General features: G+C 50.3%; 1 protein-coding gene across 2 annotated transcripts in view; it reads left to right on the plus strand.

Moving 5' to 3' along the window:
- Positions 1-1,276: 1,276 nt before the first annotated feature.
- Positions 1,277-15,357, plus strand: part of LOC104642399 (gamma-aminobutyric acid receptor subunit beta-4) — a 77,373-nt gene continuing 63,292 nt past the window's right edge. The window contains exons 1-2 of one of the 2 annotated variants that reach the window (XM_075763420.1): positions 1,277-2,241; positions 6,326-6,414. In XM_075763420.1, coding sequence (XP_075619535.1) covers positions 2,162-2,241; positions 6,326-6,414 — 169 coding nt within the window. In that variant the 5' untranslated portion in view covers positions 1,277-2,161. The remainder of the gene's footprint in view (positions 2,242-6,325; positions 6,415-15,357) is intronic. The other variant, XM_075763419.1, reaches the window with a different exon arrangement.

Below are 15,357 nucleotides of genomic sequence, written 5' to 3' on the forward strand. Positions count from 1 at the left end.
TGTTTTAATGTCTCTGCATCACCACAGCTCAGCTTGGCCTGCATCAGGGAAGCTCTTCAAAATGGTCACTCTCCATCTCCCTTTTTGGGAAAAGGAGATGTGGAGTACATGATCTGTGGTGTGCCTCTGATGAGGAAACCACAAAGAGCCATGCCAAGCACGAAGAAAAGGAGCATTATGAACCCCAGAGCCAAGGATTTGCCCAGTCGGGGCTGGGGCAGATCTCCCTGTAGGGAAGGGCAGGACGAGGGTGCTGCCTGGTGGCCGCTGTGCATTGCCCCATGCCTCTTCAGAGGCATTTTGGACCTCATCCTGTCCAGCTGCAGTGACACATCTGCTCTGCCCTCTTGGCCCAGAGGGCTTTGGAGACCATCTACACACAGGTGTCAGCCAGCACCAGGGGAAGGGAGACTTACCTGCTTAGAGGATCTGCTCTGAGCTGCCAGGCAGCTACAGAGGAATCAGAATCTGGGATGGTCCTGGTGTGAGAGGTAGAACATTTCCTCCTTGAGCTATGGCTTCTGCTCTGCATTCAAAGTGCTACTGGATCTCTTCTTTTTCCTAGGAAAAATCCTCCATGGTAATACATTACTGCATGCCTGATGCAGAGATGTAGAGCTCCTTAATTATATTACTTTTTTAAGATAAAGATCAGAAACTGATGCAAAGGAGATTGTGGCTGTGAAGATTTCAACGGCTGTTATGATTTCAGCAGGCAAAGCCACAGTACCAGAAGCTGATCCTCAGCAGTATTTCTGGAAGTTGAGGCTCCCTTTTCCCACAAACCATATTGTATCCATAACACAGCATCATCCAGGGAAAGCTGAGCTTCCCAGCTGAGCTGGGATTCCCTGGCCTGGGAAAGTCTCCAGTCCCACCAGAGGCTTCAGATCTTCCCCAGTGCACCAGGAGGAGGCCACCAGGTCACTCTGCCCCATAGCATGGAGAGAGTCTCAGGAAATCACCTTCTTTTTTATCTCTGAAGGAAACAGCTCAGCCTTTGCTGATCACACTATTTCAGGAAACCACAGCACCCATCAGAGTTTGCAGGTGAGCCACTCTTGTCTAGGCGCATCCCCCCACTTGCCAAAATGCCATCACCTTTCCCATCCTCTCCCCTGCGCCCATCTCACTGGGAAAAAAAAGGGAAAAAAATCCCCTCTGCAAGCCAGCAGGGGTTAATGTTGTCAGCCATGACGTCAGGATCCCAATTCATCTGGAGAGTCCCCCTCCCCATCCACAAACTCCCTCTCTCCTCCCCTCCTCTTGTGACTTTGCAATGAGCAGCAAAACTCCACAGGAGCTGCGGCAACAGCACTAGGGAGACATCCAGTCCTCCCTCAGAGAGCAGCTCTTTCCACAGACAGGGATTTATTTATCTCTACACATGCATATATGTATTTATTTATTTACTGGGTTGCGTTTGTTTTTCCTTTTTTTAACCCTTTTAGAAAAGCCCCAAACCTTTTAAGTGATGAGCCTGAGATTTTCCTAAAATAAAATAACTGCACAGTGGAGTTGGATTGCTTCCTCTTCCCCCTTGGAAAATAAAGAGGGAAGAGGGAGCAAGTAGGTAAAATCCAGAATAAAATCATATTGCTAGATAACTCACACCTCCCCCCTCACACACACACACGCGTGCACACACTCTTTCTCCTCCTCCTCTTCTCTGAAGGTGGGTAGCAGGAGCCATGCAACATCTGCAGAATCGGATGGCAGAAGAGCAGGAGGAAAAATAATCCAAGTGGAGTGCTCAGGGGACACTGAGTTCTTTTTTTCTTCTTTTTTTTTTTTTTTCTTTTTCTTCTTCTCCATCTTCTGCATACCTGTGAGATTCAATCTCACATTTTGCTGAGCCCATTTTGGGGCATTTTATTTTTCTTTCTCTTGGGATTTTCTCCATTGCCAGAGGATGTCTCTTGTTGAGAGGATGCTGAAAGGAAGAAGAAACGAATTCTTTGACTGGCACTGAAGGGGGGGGGAATATTTTTCCCCCACATTTTTTAGGGTTTTTTGTTATTCTTTTTCTCTAGAAAATCATTAACTGGGGGGGTTGGTTTCTTTTTCCCTCCCCCCCTTTTTTTGGAGAGGGATTTCAGAAGATCCATCCTTCTTTCCCCTCCCCTCCAAAGATTTTTTTTCATCCTTCGTCTTTGTGGAAATGTGGACATTTCAGGCAGACAGATTGAGTGGAATTGTCTCTGCTTTAGCAGCTCTTTGTCTCGCCTGCTGTGCGCAAAGGTAAGAATTGCCATCCCAGGCTGCAGGGACAAGGGGGGCTGATACAGGATTTGTTTGTTTTGTTGGGGTTTTCTCCATTGATCTGTATGTGGGAAAGGGGAGGGGGTTCTTTCCCCAAATTGCTTCCCCTGCTGCCTGCTGTTATTTCCCAGTCAGTGTCATTTTAGGGGGAGGAGGGATGCTCATACATGAGATGTGGAGCAGGCTCTGCAGATGGAGCCCACCTCGCAGCCCACTTGCAGCGAGTCGTTCGTGTCGTGTGTCCCTCCCCCCCTTCTCCCCCCCCCGTACACGACCTGGGGGAAAATGGCAAAATGAAGCGTTTTTCTGGGAAACATGGTGTCTGTAGGAGCCGATGGAGTGCATGGCACCGAGCTGTGTGCACATGCACCCTGGCACAGGGCTGCCTTCGCCATGCCTGTGTCTGCACACACACAGTACACATGCAGCCACACTCACATCCAAGTGTGCTGTACCAAAGCCCTGGCTCTGCGGTGTACAGGAGGCAATGCCTCTGTCTGTGCCTCCATGCAGATTTATGGCATGCAACATAATCATCTGTGGGTGCAATCTGTTCAGATATGTCCCTGCATGTGCGCATTCATCCATGCCCGTTTGGGTGCACATACGTGTGTATCACAACACACCTACAGAGCACAGCACGCTTTACCTGCTCTGCATGGAGCCATGTAAATGTTTGCACGAATACCCTGCATACTCAAGCTGCAGCTACTCCTGGTAATATGCGTTGAGCACTCTGAGTGGTTTAAGCAACCAGAAATGCAGGCACCCATCCAGCCTGGACAAGGTGTACAGAGCACACCTGTTTGCTCCGACACAGGTGTTTATCCACTGCCTTCACACACAGGAGTAGTGCTGCCTACTTCTCCTCATCCTCCCTTCTCACATATGTGGGCAGGTGGGTTTGTACCTCTGTGCTGACGGTGTCCATGAAGTCTGCTGGGGAAGGAGCTGTGGCATTTTCTTGCTCAGCCATGCACACTGAGCAGTGCATTTCCAACGCACACATTCAGGTCCCCGCACAGGCTTGCAGGTCAGTATATACAAAGATTTATGTTCCCATAGTTATAAACATGCACATGCGCAGATTCATGCCCACCTTACCCACACCATTCATGCATGGTTCCACCGTGTATGGACACATACACAGGCTTGCTTAGAGGCAATGTCCAAGCACACGTGTAAAGATAAATGCCCGTATCAAAAGCCTTTGCTCCGATGTGTCCTTGCGTGTGTGTTTATATCTGCTTATGTCCAGGACTGGTATTCACCTATAGTCTGCGTGTGTATCTGTGCACACCTTGGAGACAAAACACTCTCCCATGTGCACATGCCTTCAGCTACTCCCACACATACCAGCCAGCAGCACAGTGCGCATATATGTAGCTGTTTGGTTGCAAGTGTACGCGTATGTGGAAAACACATGCACGCCCACACAGAGGCAGGGACACAGTATTCAAAAATTCAGTTCACAGGCTAGATGTATGTGCTCCCTAAATGGATGGAGACCCACATTTGCCTAGAATAGCACTTAAATGCAGATGCTCGCCCACAGCTGGGCAAATGCACAACTTGCCTGTTCAGCAGGAGGGACGTGGCTTTTTGGATCAAAAGGAGCACTGAGACGCAAAAGACCTTGTCCTTAATCATGATGCCAGTTTATGCCCTCACTGGGCCAACTTGTAGCTGATGAGGAGGAAAAAACCCTTGTATCCCTCTTCCCACTCTGCCTCTTTCTGCAGGTCTCCTGACACATTGGTTACTGTCTCTGCCTCAATTTCCTTGGCTGTATTATGGACGTAACACTGCTTCCTGAGTTTATGATGTCCTGCGTGAAGCTAAACAGAAGTGTTTAAATCCCTTGAAAAATACATGGTGTCTCTATTACAAATATGGAAATCTATGTACCTAGGAATGACTGTCTAGAGATGAACAAACGCTGGTGCACACTATCAATCCCCAGTGAGCATATACACATAAACATGTTGCAAAATGTCACATACTTGCATAGAAATCCACAGGTGTAAGTGGACCTTGCAAGCCTAAACCACGTCACCTAGACACAGTGTTGTGAAAATGTCCACCTATATGCACCTCTCTGACCTTTTTCCAGTGATTAAAGCAATGCAATGGAGAGCTGTACCCCTCTAAGGTGCATGCTCAGGCATGCAGCTCAGACACTTCACCCCCTGCCCCCAGCACAAGTGCTGAACGGTTTGTCCATGTACCAAAGCTGGGCCTGAGAAGTGTGCTGTCCCACATTTGCACATCCCTATTCAGTTAAGAAATCCCTGCATACACACAGCCTGTGTATCCAGAGCCTTAACACATGCCCAGACTCCCCAGTGGTCCCACATGCTTCCACCCACACCTGTATGGAGAGGCTGGGCATCTGGGAACCCAGTCTTAGGCACCCACAAATACCTGTTTCTGTGCTCCTGCACAAATTGTGTCAACAGTCCAGTGTTTTGTCATTACCTGATGGAGTAAGATCTGTACCCACAGTCACCTCCACACAGACTTGGATGTGGTCATACACATGCACACGTTTGTGCACTTTTCACAGCTGTACCCTTGAGCTCCAGCGCTTTCATGTATCTGTGTGTCTGTGTGCACAGTCATGGAGTCCGTACATACTCCATACAGTCAGGAGGGAGTTTGCGTGCATGCGTGTGTGTGTGTGTAGACACATGGACATTTCAGCGCAAACCCAGGTGCCTAGTGAGGCACAGGGCAGGCTGGCAGAGGTAGTGCTATGGTGCAGCTTTCCAGCTTGACTTGAATGGATGTGGGAGGTGGTGTTGACAGGAAGACATGCTGTTGTGGTGGGTGACTGCAAAGAGCAGCAGTTGTCACTGACAAGGTCTCTATTCTCATGCAAAGCAAGGGATGAGGGTGGCACAGAGGCTGGGTGTTCAGGCAGAAAACCTATATACCCCAAAGCACTGAATAGGTTCAATATTTTTAGCATCCTCTGCTTTCTGGTTTCCCACCTTCAGTTTTTCTTTGGCTTTTGGTCTGTTTTTAGAGGGAGCTCCCTTCTTGCTGAAATGGCTGGAGGAGCTGGATCAGTGTTAGGGAGGACAGCTGCCCCTGCTGTGTGCAAGTCAGAGGGTCGGGAGGGAAAGGATCACTGCTCTGACACACAGGGAAAGATGGACTCTCCTTCCCTGTCTCTGTCTCTTGATTTGCATTGCTAAGAAGTCATGGTGATGCTGAGTGACAGAAAATGAATTTTTACATGCCAAAGATCAGCCATATGCTGGGGCCATAGGACAAAAGGACCATTGTTTTCTCCTTTACTTCAATAGTATGAAGAAATACCTGGGTGCACTGAGAAGCAGAGGTTGCACTGGGGTGTGTGACAGTGCAGGGTGCCTGCTGGGGGGGGAACCTGTGTAGTGGGGACCTCAGGGCACAATAAGTCCGTGCTGTGCGGTGTGAGACCAGAAGCAAGTGCCCAGTGTGGCAAGAGAAAGGGAGTGACCCACGCAAGAGAGAGGCTGCAGCCACCCCATGCAAGACTTGGTGGAACAGAAAGGACAATTTCTGCCTCTGTGTGTGTGTGTGCACCCATCTATGGGCAGGGCACAGTGAGGCACCCCAAGTGTGCGGGTTGGTGGCCAAGGAGAGAGTGGAGAGTGTATGTAGTGAGCGGTGCGCACGTTGAAGGGTGCACCAGCCTGGCGGGACTGCTGGGATGCAGGCACACACCAGGTGGGAGTGTGGGGGGATGGAGGTTGGGGTACCCAGGAGTCAGGGTGAACTGCAGAAAAGGAGCCAAAATACCTGCTGAGACTCCTGTCCCACCCCCAGCATGGCTTAGGAGCCCTGGCAGCCCTGTGGCACTTGTGTGCAGGTCGGGGGCCAAGACCTGTAACAGGGGCAGCAAATATGAGTGATAAAGGAAACAGGGAGGCTGTGCCTGTGGACAGGGTGTCTGTAGCACACACAGGTGCCACGGGGCACGAGGGACGCTGCGGCAGTGCTGCCTGGCCAGGACCCCTCCCGGCACAGCCAGTAGCACATGGGATGATGAGAACTGTCTTCTTTTGTCTTTCAGCCCATCCACTGGGAATATTTCTGTGGTGAAAGAGATTGTGGACAAACTGCTGAAGGGCTATGACGTCCGCCTCAGGCCTGACTTTGGAGGTATGGTGATGGCTGGTCACGGGGAGCAGAGCACGGGGGCTGTTGTGTGTCTGTGCTGCCAGCCTGGCTGCTTGCAGCATGCACTGGCCTCGTGAAACACTCCCATCTGACGTCTCCTATCCTTGGCTGTTTGCTAGCCCTCTTCTCCTTGCCTTCTCCCTCACGTTTCTTTCTTGCCTCCTGGTTTCCATCCTCCTCTCACTGGATCCTCTCCTTCTGCTGTCACCTATTTCTGCAGACAGTTGGGTTGTCCGTGGTGTGATGTTTCTGGGGATGTTTTGCTGGGACAGAGACACTCTGCTTTGCCTCTACTCCAAATTTTCCTCCATCACAGACAACAGGTCATCTCTCCTCCACTTCTGTTTCCAATGCCAGATATTTTAGCTCTTTTCCCTGCAGAGGGTTGGGGTGATCATTGGCAGGGCTGTTGTTTGGTCTGCCAGGCTGCCCCTTCAGAAACAATATGGGATCAAATATTCCCTGGGAAGGTGATGGCCTGGCTGCTGTTCAGTAGGAGCTGCAAGGATCTGCAATTCTTCTCTTGTGTCCTGTGAGTAAAAAGGAGAATGGGAAGGGCCTTCTCTTTGTTGTCCTGGTGGAGATGAAATATCAAATAATCCTTGGGTACTGTCATACTCCAGGGTATAGTTGAAGTCCATTTGTTGGAGAGGAGCAGGCGGTGGAGAACCACAGCTGACTATACAGGGAGAGGGATTTGGCGGCCTTCTGCCCTCAGCCTGCTGAACTTGGCTGTTTTCAGTCTTTTCTGGGCAATGTTATTTCCTCCTCAAGAGGAGATGTGTGGGATTGGGGGATCTTCAGCCTGCAGGAAGACAGGAACCACAACATGATGTCCTTCTCCAGATGACTGCTGGGAAGCAGATTTATACTTGTGCTCTCGAGGGGGAGAGATGCTAGGGCCAATTCCATGGTGATACAAGGGAGGAGTTTTTTTCCCAAAAGGTCTGATCTAGAGTTCCTTGAAGCTGGGGGTGGAGGAATATCCCCATTCATTTAATCAGGTTTTGAAGTCACCCCAGTGTATTCCAGTTTCCCATGACCCCATGAACAAACCTGTCTCTCCCTGAAACCTCTGTTTTCCCTGCACCTCACCCAAACCTGCCCCCATCCACTCTTACCCTTCAGCAGAGACTGCCTTCCCTCCCCACGCACACCGTCCCCACCGCCCTCGCAACCATGCTCTACCCCAGGGTGGAGCTGGGGCTTTCAGGTGGCAGCACCAAGTGCTGCTGGACTCTGGCCTCAGGGAGAGCTGTGGGGTGGGGAAGATAGTGCTCAGGGGCATCTGGGAGGTCACTTCAGTGCAGTGGGGAAGCACTTCAGAGGGACTTGCATCAATCTGCAAGGAAACAGGTTCCCCCTCTCCCTTCAGTCCTTTGAACATGGGATATGGTTGGATCTGATTTAAAGGCTCTGTCTGGGAACCATTAAATGTCCCTATTAGCTGACCAGCCCCAATCACAGGAATCGGTGCAGTCACATTTTATGAGGGGGAGAACTGCAGAGATGGCATAAAAACTGCAAGAAAACCATCTTGTAAGCCATTGAGATGATTATGATACACTAAAACAGTAGGTGATCTGGCTCCGCAGAGGCACAGAGCAGAGGGGTGCAATGGGGAGCCATGGGGGTGGAGGTCCAGCAGCTCAGGTCCATTTCACAACCTGTGTCCTCTGACGCCAGATCCCCAGGGCATCCAGCTGCACCCCCCAGGACACGGACCACCCCTTCCTTCAGCCTGAGCAAGGCAGGACAGGGCTCAGTGAAGGCAGTGCTGCTGACCCTGCCAGGTCTGTGCGGTGCACGGGCTGGGCTCAGCAGGCACTGCATCCTTCCTGACTGTAAAATGGATGGTTTTGGGCAACCGTTGCATTTTATTTATTTTTACTCTGAATTCCCAAAGTACAAACTGCATTTTCCCTCACTCAAGCAGAGAAATAGAGAGATAAGGATAACCCTGTTTCCTGCACTCATCTTACTATTGCCTTTCACCCTTTCTTGTCCTTTCCTTTGCTAGTGAGTGAAAAGTCCTGGCTGGCAGCACCAGTGACTGCACCTTCAGTGCTTGGTGTGCAGGGATGCCCGAACTCTTAGCATGTCTGGGCCCCTCCTCCTGAGGATAAGCTTGTCTGGACAAAATTGCCCCTGCAGCATTTACAATTGAGGGAAGGGTGGGCTGAGACGTGAGTCTGAAAGCTGGAGATCATTAGCATTACAAGCCCAGGGGAAAGGGGTGGAAGATTCCTTGCTCCACTGCTGTCCCCAGAGCTCACCAGTTCTCTGAGATTTTGGGCCGAATCCATTGCTGGGAGAAATCCAGTGGGATCATGCCAGGATGTATTTAACCCTTTGTGGCTTCTAGTTCATTCACAGCCCTGCTGTGGAGAGGGTGAAGTTTACCCCAGTAAATTGCATGCAGCTGGAAAAGGCACACTTTGGACAAAGCCCTGGAAGCTCTGTGTATGCAGATCTGCTGTCTCTCAGGGACACGTGGGGCTGGACTGAACCCCAGTCCCAGCACCCTGAAGACTGGTCTGTTCTGCAGGACACTGCCCTCCTTGTGCTCCACCTAGACCATCCTGCCACCCCTCGGCTGCCTTTCAGCTGGGTGTAAGCCATCTTTGCTAGGGGAGGCGATCACTCTTCACCCACTTGTTCTCTTGCCCTGGGAAGACCAGTCAGGGTGAGCTGTGAATGGCCAAGACAGCATCTCAGAGGAGTGACAGGACCTGCTTGAAGCTGTGTGCCCTGGCAGAATGGCATGGGGCTGTCTCAGGGCTGGCCCAGAAGTGACCGAGGGGTCTGGCTGGACAGGCAGCTGCCTGCAGGAGGAGTGGAGAGAACTGGAGCAAAGCAGCTACCACTTAGTTGCCTGTGAGCGAGGCTGAACTGCTCCAGAGAGCACCTCTACAAGCCAGAGCCCTTGGCCCTGTGCAGCTCAAGGATAAGGGCACTGGAGGCAGGAAGGTGAGAGTAGCTGGTGCTGGGCACCCCAGAGGTGTGGGCAGGGAAAGGTCCTTCTCAGACAGATTTCCATGTGAGAAATACAACCCCCAAAAGCAGTGAACCAGGCTGCCTTCCCTTCCTCCCTTCTCTGCTCTTTCCCCGCTTGCTTTCCCCATATTTTCCTCTTTCAGGAGTGTTGTTTCCTTCTTCTATCCTCAGTGCCTGGTGGCAATCACCCCTGCACTGTCCCCACCTGCTCAGCCCTGCAGGCAGGGTGCCACCTCCAACATCCTGGGGTGTCTCCTCCATGCACCTATGGTTGCTGCCTGCAGATCAGGAGGGAGCTGGGAAGCTTTGGATGTAGAGGCACTGGAAGAGCCTGTTCCTGTGTATCATTTATGCTCCTTGCCATGGCAAGGCAGATCTTGCACCTCACAACCTTTCTAACAGAGCCAGTGCTTCCACAACACAGCAGCCCTAGGCTGCTGAACCTCATTCCAGCACACCTACCATCCCTGGAATGTGGTGCTTCAATGGCTCCAAATGCAACTTACTGGTGCCCAGTCCTCTTTTTTTGAGAGAAAGAGAACTCCGACTAATGCCAAAAGGAGGACAGGCCTGCTGGGGATTGCAGTTCACTTTTTAATTTTGAGATGCCTCGTTAGCTCTGGGCCGAGCTGAGTGGCTGAGAAACGTCAGCCACTTGCTCTCCTCCCCTCTCCCCCACCCCCTTGGAAACCCATTAGGCTGATGAGCAGGTCGGCTCTCAGGGGTGATGCTGTGGCAATGAGTATGACGTGCTCATCTGGGGAGCCAGACTGAATGGGGGGGACACACAGGAGAAAGGGAGAAGGTTAGAGCCATGTGGAGGTGGTGGAAAAATCTGGGATCAAGCCATTCTGGCTCAGTGGGGGCAGCCCAAGGGGGTCAAGCACCAGGTGAGGTGGAGGGGCTGACATTGAAGGGCCAACAGGTTCATCAGTCCTTGGGGTACAGGTGATAAACCCTTCCAGCCTGGGAAGCTCTGGACAGTCCCCTCTTACTTCTCGCAGTTCCCCAAGCCCTAGAGTAGCACACCATGTTGGAGAGATGTGGGACAGTGCAGGGTAGGACATGTAGGGACCACAAAGCCCAATTTTCATGGGCTGAGCAAGGAGATGTCTTGGGACTGAAAGGGCAGGGGGTCATTGCAAAGCAGGTCTGAGGGGTTTGGCCAGGATTGTGGTAGGGATCTGGAACAGCCTTGGAGGAAGGATTTACAGGGTAGGGGGGAAGATCCAGCCAGGGCTTTTTGTCTGCTGAAGAGGGAGATCTCTGTCCTGGTACTGCAAGATCAACAATGACACAGAGCGAGGTCTTTTGGCAGAGTATGCTGGGGAGCCTGCTCGGCTCTGGGGGAGCAGGGCAGCGTATCTCACAGAGAGATCAAATCACAGGTGGGTGTCACCCAGTTGGCCCTGGCCTGGGGGATGAACAGTATGGGGGGCAATATTTGGTGGGTATATTGCAAGCACAATTACACCACAGTAAGGCAAGCTGGATGCTCACCATTTAGGACTGGATGAGCCGGGGATGTGGCAGATCAGGTCTGGGAAGCATTGCAGGGCCACGAGTGGGGGAGAGAGGGAGTTTTGAGAGCGGCACCCTGGATCTTGTAAGTGCTCTTAAGCACTCACTTTCAGAAGCATTAGTTCCACAGGAGGAAAAAAAAAGAAAGCAAATGAAGACTGTATTGCTCCAGGGTAGAGCAGGCAATGAAGGAATGGCAGGAGGATCCCACTTGAGCTCAGTGACTCAGCTGCTCTCTGTTGGTGCAACATTTCCAGCCCAAAACTTTGCAAGAGTTTCAAGCAGATGGCTCTGCTTCCCAGGAGTGGATGAAAAGGGGACCCAGCATCATTTACAGAGCTTGTTAGGCAAAAGGAAGGTGAGGGCATTCTCTGCTCGTTGCCCCCAGCCCACCTAGAGTGCAGGGTTCCTAGAGTTTCTCCTGAGTGGTGTGCACAGTGTCTGAAAATGCCTGGTGAAAAAGGAATGACCAGGAAGCCCTCAGAATTACACAGTAAATCCTATGTTTTCATGCAAGTGGATCCAGCAGCTTTCCCCTGGATTGAAATGAGCCTGAGTCCTGCTCCTCATCTGCCATGAACCCGGCTTCCCAGTTCTCGTCACCCTTGCCCAGTCCCACCCCTCACCTTTGACACCCAAATCCCTCTTTAGCTGCAATATCTTGGCCTCCTTCCTTTCTTTCCCCTGCCCTTCCTGTCCTCAGCCCCTCTCTGCTCATCACACTTGCACCCTCTTGGGGACCCAGCCTACCCCCATGTCTTGCTTGTTCCCCAGCATTTCTTCTTCAAAGGCCACTCCAAATTCAGTGGACCTGGGGATGAAATCCTCATACCTTCCCTGCATAACAGCATCACTTGAAACCCAGAATTGTATAAATAAATGATTGCTGATGCATAAAGTGTTGCAGTGAAGCTTCATCAGTAGTTCAGGGCTCCGAAACTGGCGGGGCTGCCAGGCTGAGCGGCTGCATTGGCTGTCACAAATATGGCAGGAGGCAGAGGGGGGCCAGAGCCCCGGCCAACCAGTCCTGTGTGGCTGGGAAACAGCTGGTTTTAGTGGTCCTGCACAGGAAGCAATGGGAATTTGGTTTCTTATGTAGTCAAGGCTGGTGGTATTGCACATTGTTAAGGCTTCCTGAAAATGTCCATTTTCCACTGCATATAAGGTTCAGTCACAGTGGTTGTGTTTTTTTCCATGCAGCTAGCTTGCTTTAAGTTTTTGAAGGGGAGGGGAGAAATTTTAGGCAAAATGATTCAGAAGTTTCTGAGAACAAGCTGAGGCATGTATGTGCTGGGTTTTTTTCCTCACCTAAAGTGTTATGGGGTGAAACTGGCAGGACCTCCAGCAGAGCTAGCTCAGGTGCATGTGTAGCAGGTGTGTGCCCTGGGCTGCCAGCTACCTGGCTGGCAAAAGTGGCATGGCCCCACTACCTCCGGTGCAGCATCCCAGATTGGCGGTGCTGCTGCAGGAGGGCCTGGGTGTGGGGCTGGGAAGGGCGCAGCCTGGCAGGGGTTGGGCGCTGGTCCTGGGCTGCTTGTCCTGGGCACAGCAGGAGCTAAAAACCTGCCTTTCTAGGGCTTAGTCCTCAGCTCTCCAGCTCTCTTCCCCTCCACTTCTGTGGCAAAAATGTTTAAATCTCCAAGCAGCCAGATTTAATTTTCCCTATGGTTCTGAGATACCTTGAGCCAACTCTTTTGCATGCTTTGGGGCCAGGCATTGAGACTTAGCAGGAAAGCACTTCTCCCACCAGGGTCATCTCCAGAAGAAATTGCCCAAAGCTGGACACAGGGTTAACCTGAACTTCACAGAGCCTTGCTGCAGCAGGAAATATCATCCTTCCTTCCCTATACCCCAGCAGGGCAGAGGTGCAGCTCTGGATTTGAGAGCAGAAGGGTGAATATGGATGAGATTGGGGAAAGGAGTAAGTTGAGGAAGGAGAGGTAGGAGCTGTCTGGAGAAGTTTGCAAACCCCAGTGTCACCCAGGGCCAAAGAAAAGGTGGATATGCCACCAGGGCTGCCAGTAGTCCTACTTTCCTTCCTGAGAAAAGGGTTTTAAGAAAAGGATGTTCTTGGTCAGTAAAACTGGCTGCAGCTGTGCAGCCCTCACTTTCTCCTCCATTTACATGACTTCTGGCTCCAGACCATGGGTCACATCCTCTTTAGGGCTAATCCAGAAGGAAGATGACAACCTCCTGCTGTTGTGTCTTACTTCATTAACTGAAGTGGCAGGAAATGAAAGGATCCAGTCCTTCTTGGGACATATGTGGATGTTAACACATTGCCACATGATGGAATTTCTATTTTTTTTCACTTTGCTCTTTTTATAGGAAATACATGCTGTGAAAAGGACTTTGGGGCTGTAAAGTCAGACACTCAGGACTTCAGAAAAGCCAGAATTGGGCTTTCTCCCTGGATCTATATTTGGTCCCCTTGTGAAGGTGCATCAGGAGGCAAGGTCCAACAGTTGCTTCCTCCTGAACACCTCTACAGAGCACACAAGAGATGGCATTTACACCTGGAGCTGATCTTTCTTGTTCCCTTCATTCAAAATGGGCACAGGCTGGGAGCATGACAGTGGGGACTAGCTGAGGTGGTCAAGGTGGGTGATTAGGACAGGTTGAGCCAGACTGAGATGCACGTCTGATGCAAAGCCCAGGACTGAGAAGGCAAAGACCATCTTGGACTCATGCTTTCTTGACTGCTCTGTATTCATACCTGCTCACAATACAGAATTAGTTGTTTTTATAACTGTTGTCAAGCACACCAGTACAGCATGAACATGTTCACACCTCCCCTCTGAGGAGTCAAAAGTATCCCCTGCCTTGGGGTGCCCAGCCAAAACACCTGATTTTCCAGAATACTTAGCAGCATTGTAGTCAGCAAACTGCATGTTTAAAGCAGAGCTCCTATTGGTTTCAGCCACAGCTGTGAGTGCTCAGCCCCAGTGCCCCAGGAGAGGGACATGCAGAGTTCATGAAAACCCATGAGGTTTAGGTGACTTGTGTAGGAAGGAGCATGTAGGAACCCCTGTGACACATCCAGTCCTGGAGAACAGGACTCAGCTACACAAACATCTTCTTTCCTTTCCTGGAGGCCCTCACTCACTGCATGGCTATCAGCTTCTTCAGCAAATCAGGCAGGCATCCCACTGTCAGCACTATCCTCTGGTATATAATCCTGCATCATCATCATAGCAAATCCATCCTCTATCAAACAAGGAAAAAGATCCTGTGGACTGTTTAATTAAGAACTGGCTTCGTAACATCTATTCAGCAGTGGGCATCCTTCCACCTAACTTTCATCCATTTTGTTTTCTCATGCATTTTTTTTTTGAGTGCAATAATATTTTAGAATATTAGACCAGTCCCTTACTCCCATGTGACAGAGTTTGCGAACTTCTTGCTGCATGTGAACATGTTTGTGCATTCATCTATGGCCTCACAAGATCCTTATTATCCTCCTTCAGAGACAGGAAGCTCTGACAGGTAGTGGTGGAGGGAGTTTTGGGTGGTATGACAAAGACAGCAATGAAGATGGGTTCCCCAGTGTCTCAGCCTAGAAACTTGAGTTTCTGAGCAATCTATGTGCCTGCCCTAGAGCTGTTATTGGGTACCAAGCATTGTTTTCTGGATTCGGTATACGGTGGAGGACATGAAGTCTTGCTGTCACCTATTAAGCCAGTATACTTTCACAGGAACTGGAGGAGATGTTGATTCTTATATTTGTGCCAAAGTCCATGTTGGATAACTGGATCCAGTTGTCCTCCTCTTTCCTTTTCACCCTTGGTTGGTGCAGTCTTTCCCTGCAGCTCTGCTCAGCCCCGGACACAGCTGCTTTCCAGTGCTGCTGGAGCTCGTCCACGGTAGTGCACCATGGCTAGCGAGGGATCATGCACTGTGGCTAGCAAGCATCTCTGAGACATCTGTGAAAAAGAAAGATGTAATCATCATTTTAAGAAAGCATTTATGAATTTTGCCTCTTTTTTTAGTTTGATTTTTTTATGACCAAATACAATGCATTCAAGTTATTGATTAGTAGACTAATTCCAATACTTCCTAATTAATTAACTGATTAAAAGCAGATTGTTGTTTATAGCCAGTCTGGAGGATGTTTGCCATCTCACCTGGACCCATCTTCCTATTTGACTAACATGTACATAACACTTACCATTTCTGGGATTATTCCTGCCAGTAAACTCGCCTTCGAGGGACTGTCACTGAAAGCAAAATGTAAAAGGAGGGTAAAACCCATTAGTACAAGATCTTTTGATTACTAAAAATATATTCCCACAGCCTTAGAGCTGTTCATCAGAGCAGCTTTGCATCTCTGCATTGTTCATTTCCTAAGACTCCAAATATCCCAGTTAGGCAGAAAAACATTTTAAACTCACATAGCACAAAATACAA

This window comes from Balearica regulorum, chromosome 11, assembly GCF_011004875.1.
Source record: "Balearica regulorum gibbericeps isolate bBalReg1 chromosome 11, bBalReg1.pri, whole genome shotgun sequence".
Lineage (NCBI taxonomy): Eukaryota > Metazoa > Chordata > Aves > Gruiformes > Gruidae > Balearica > Balearica regulorum.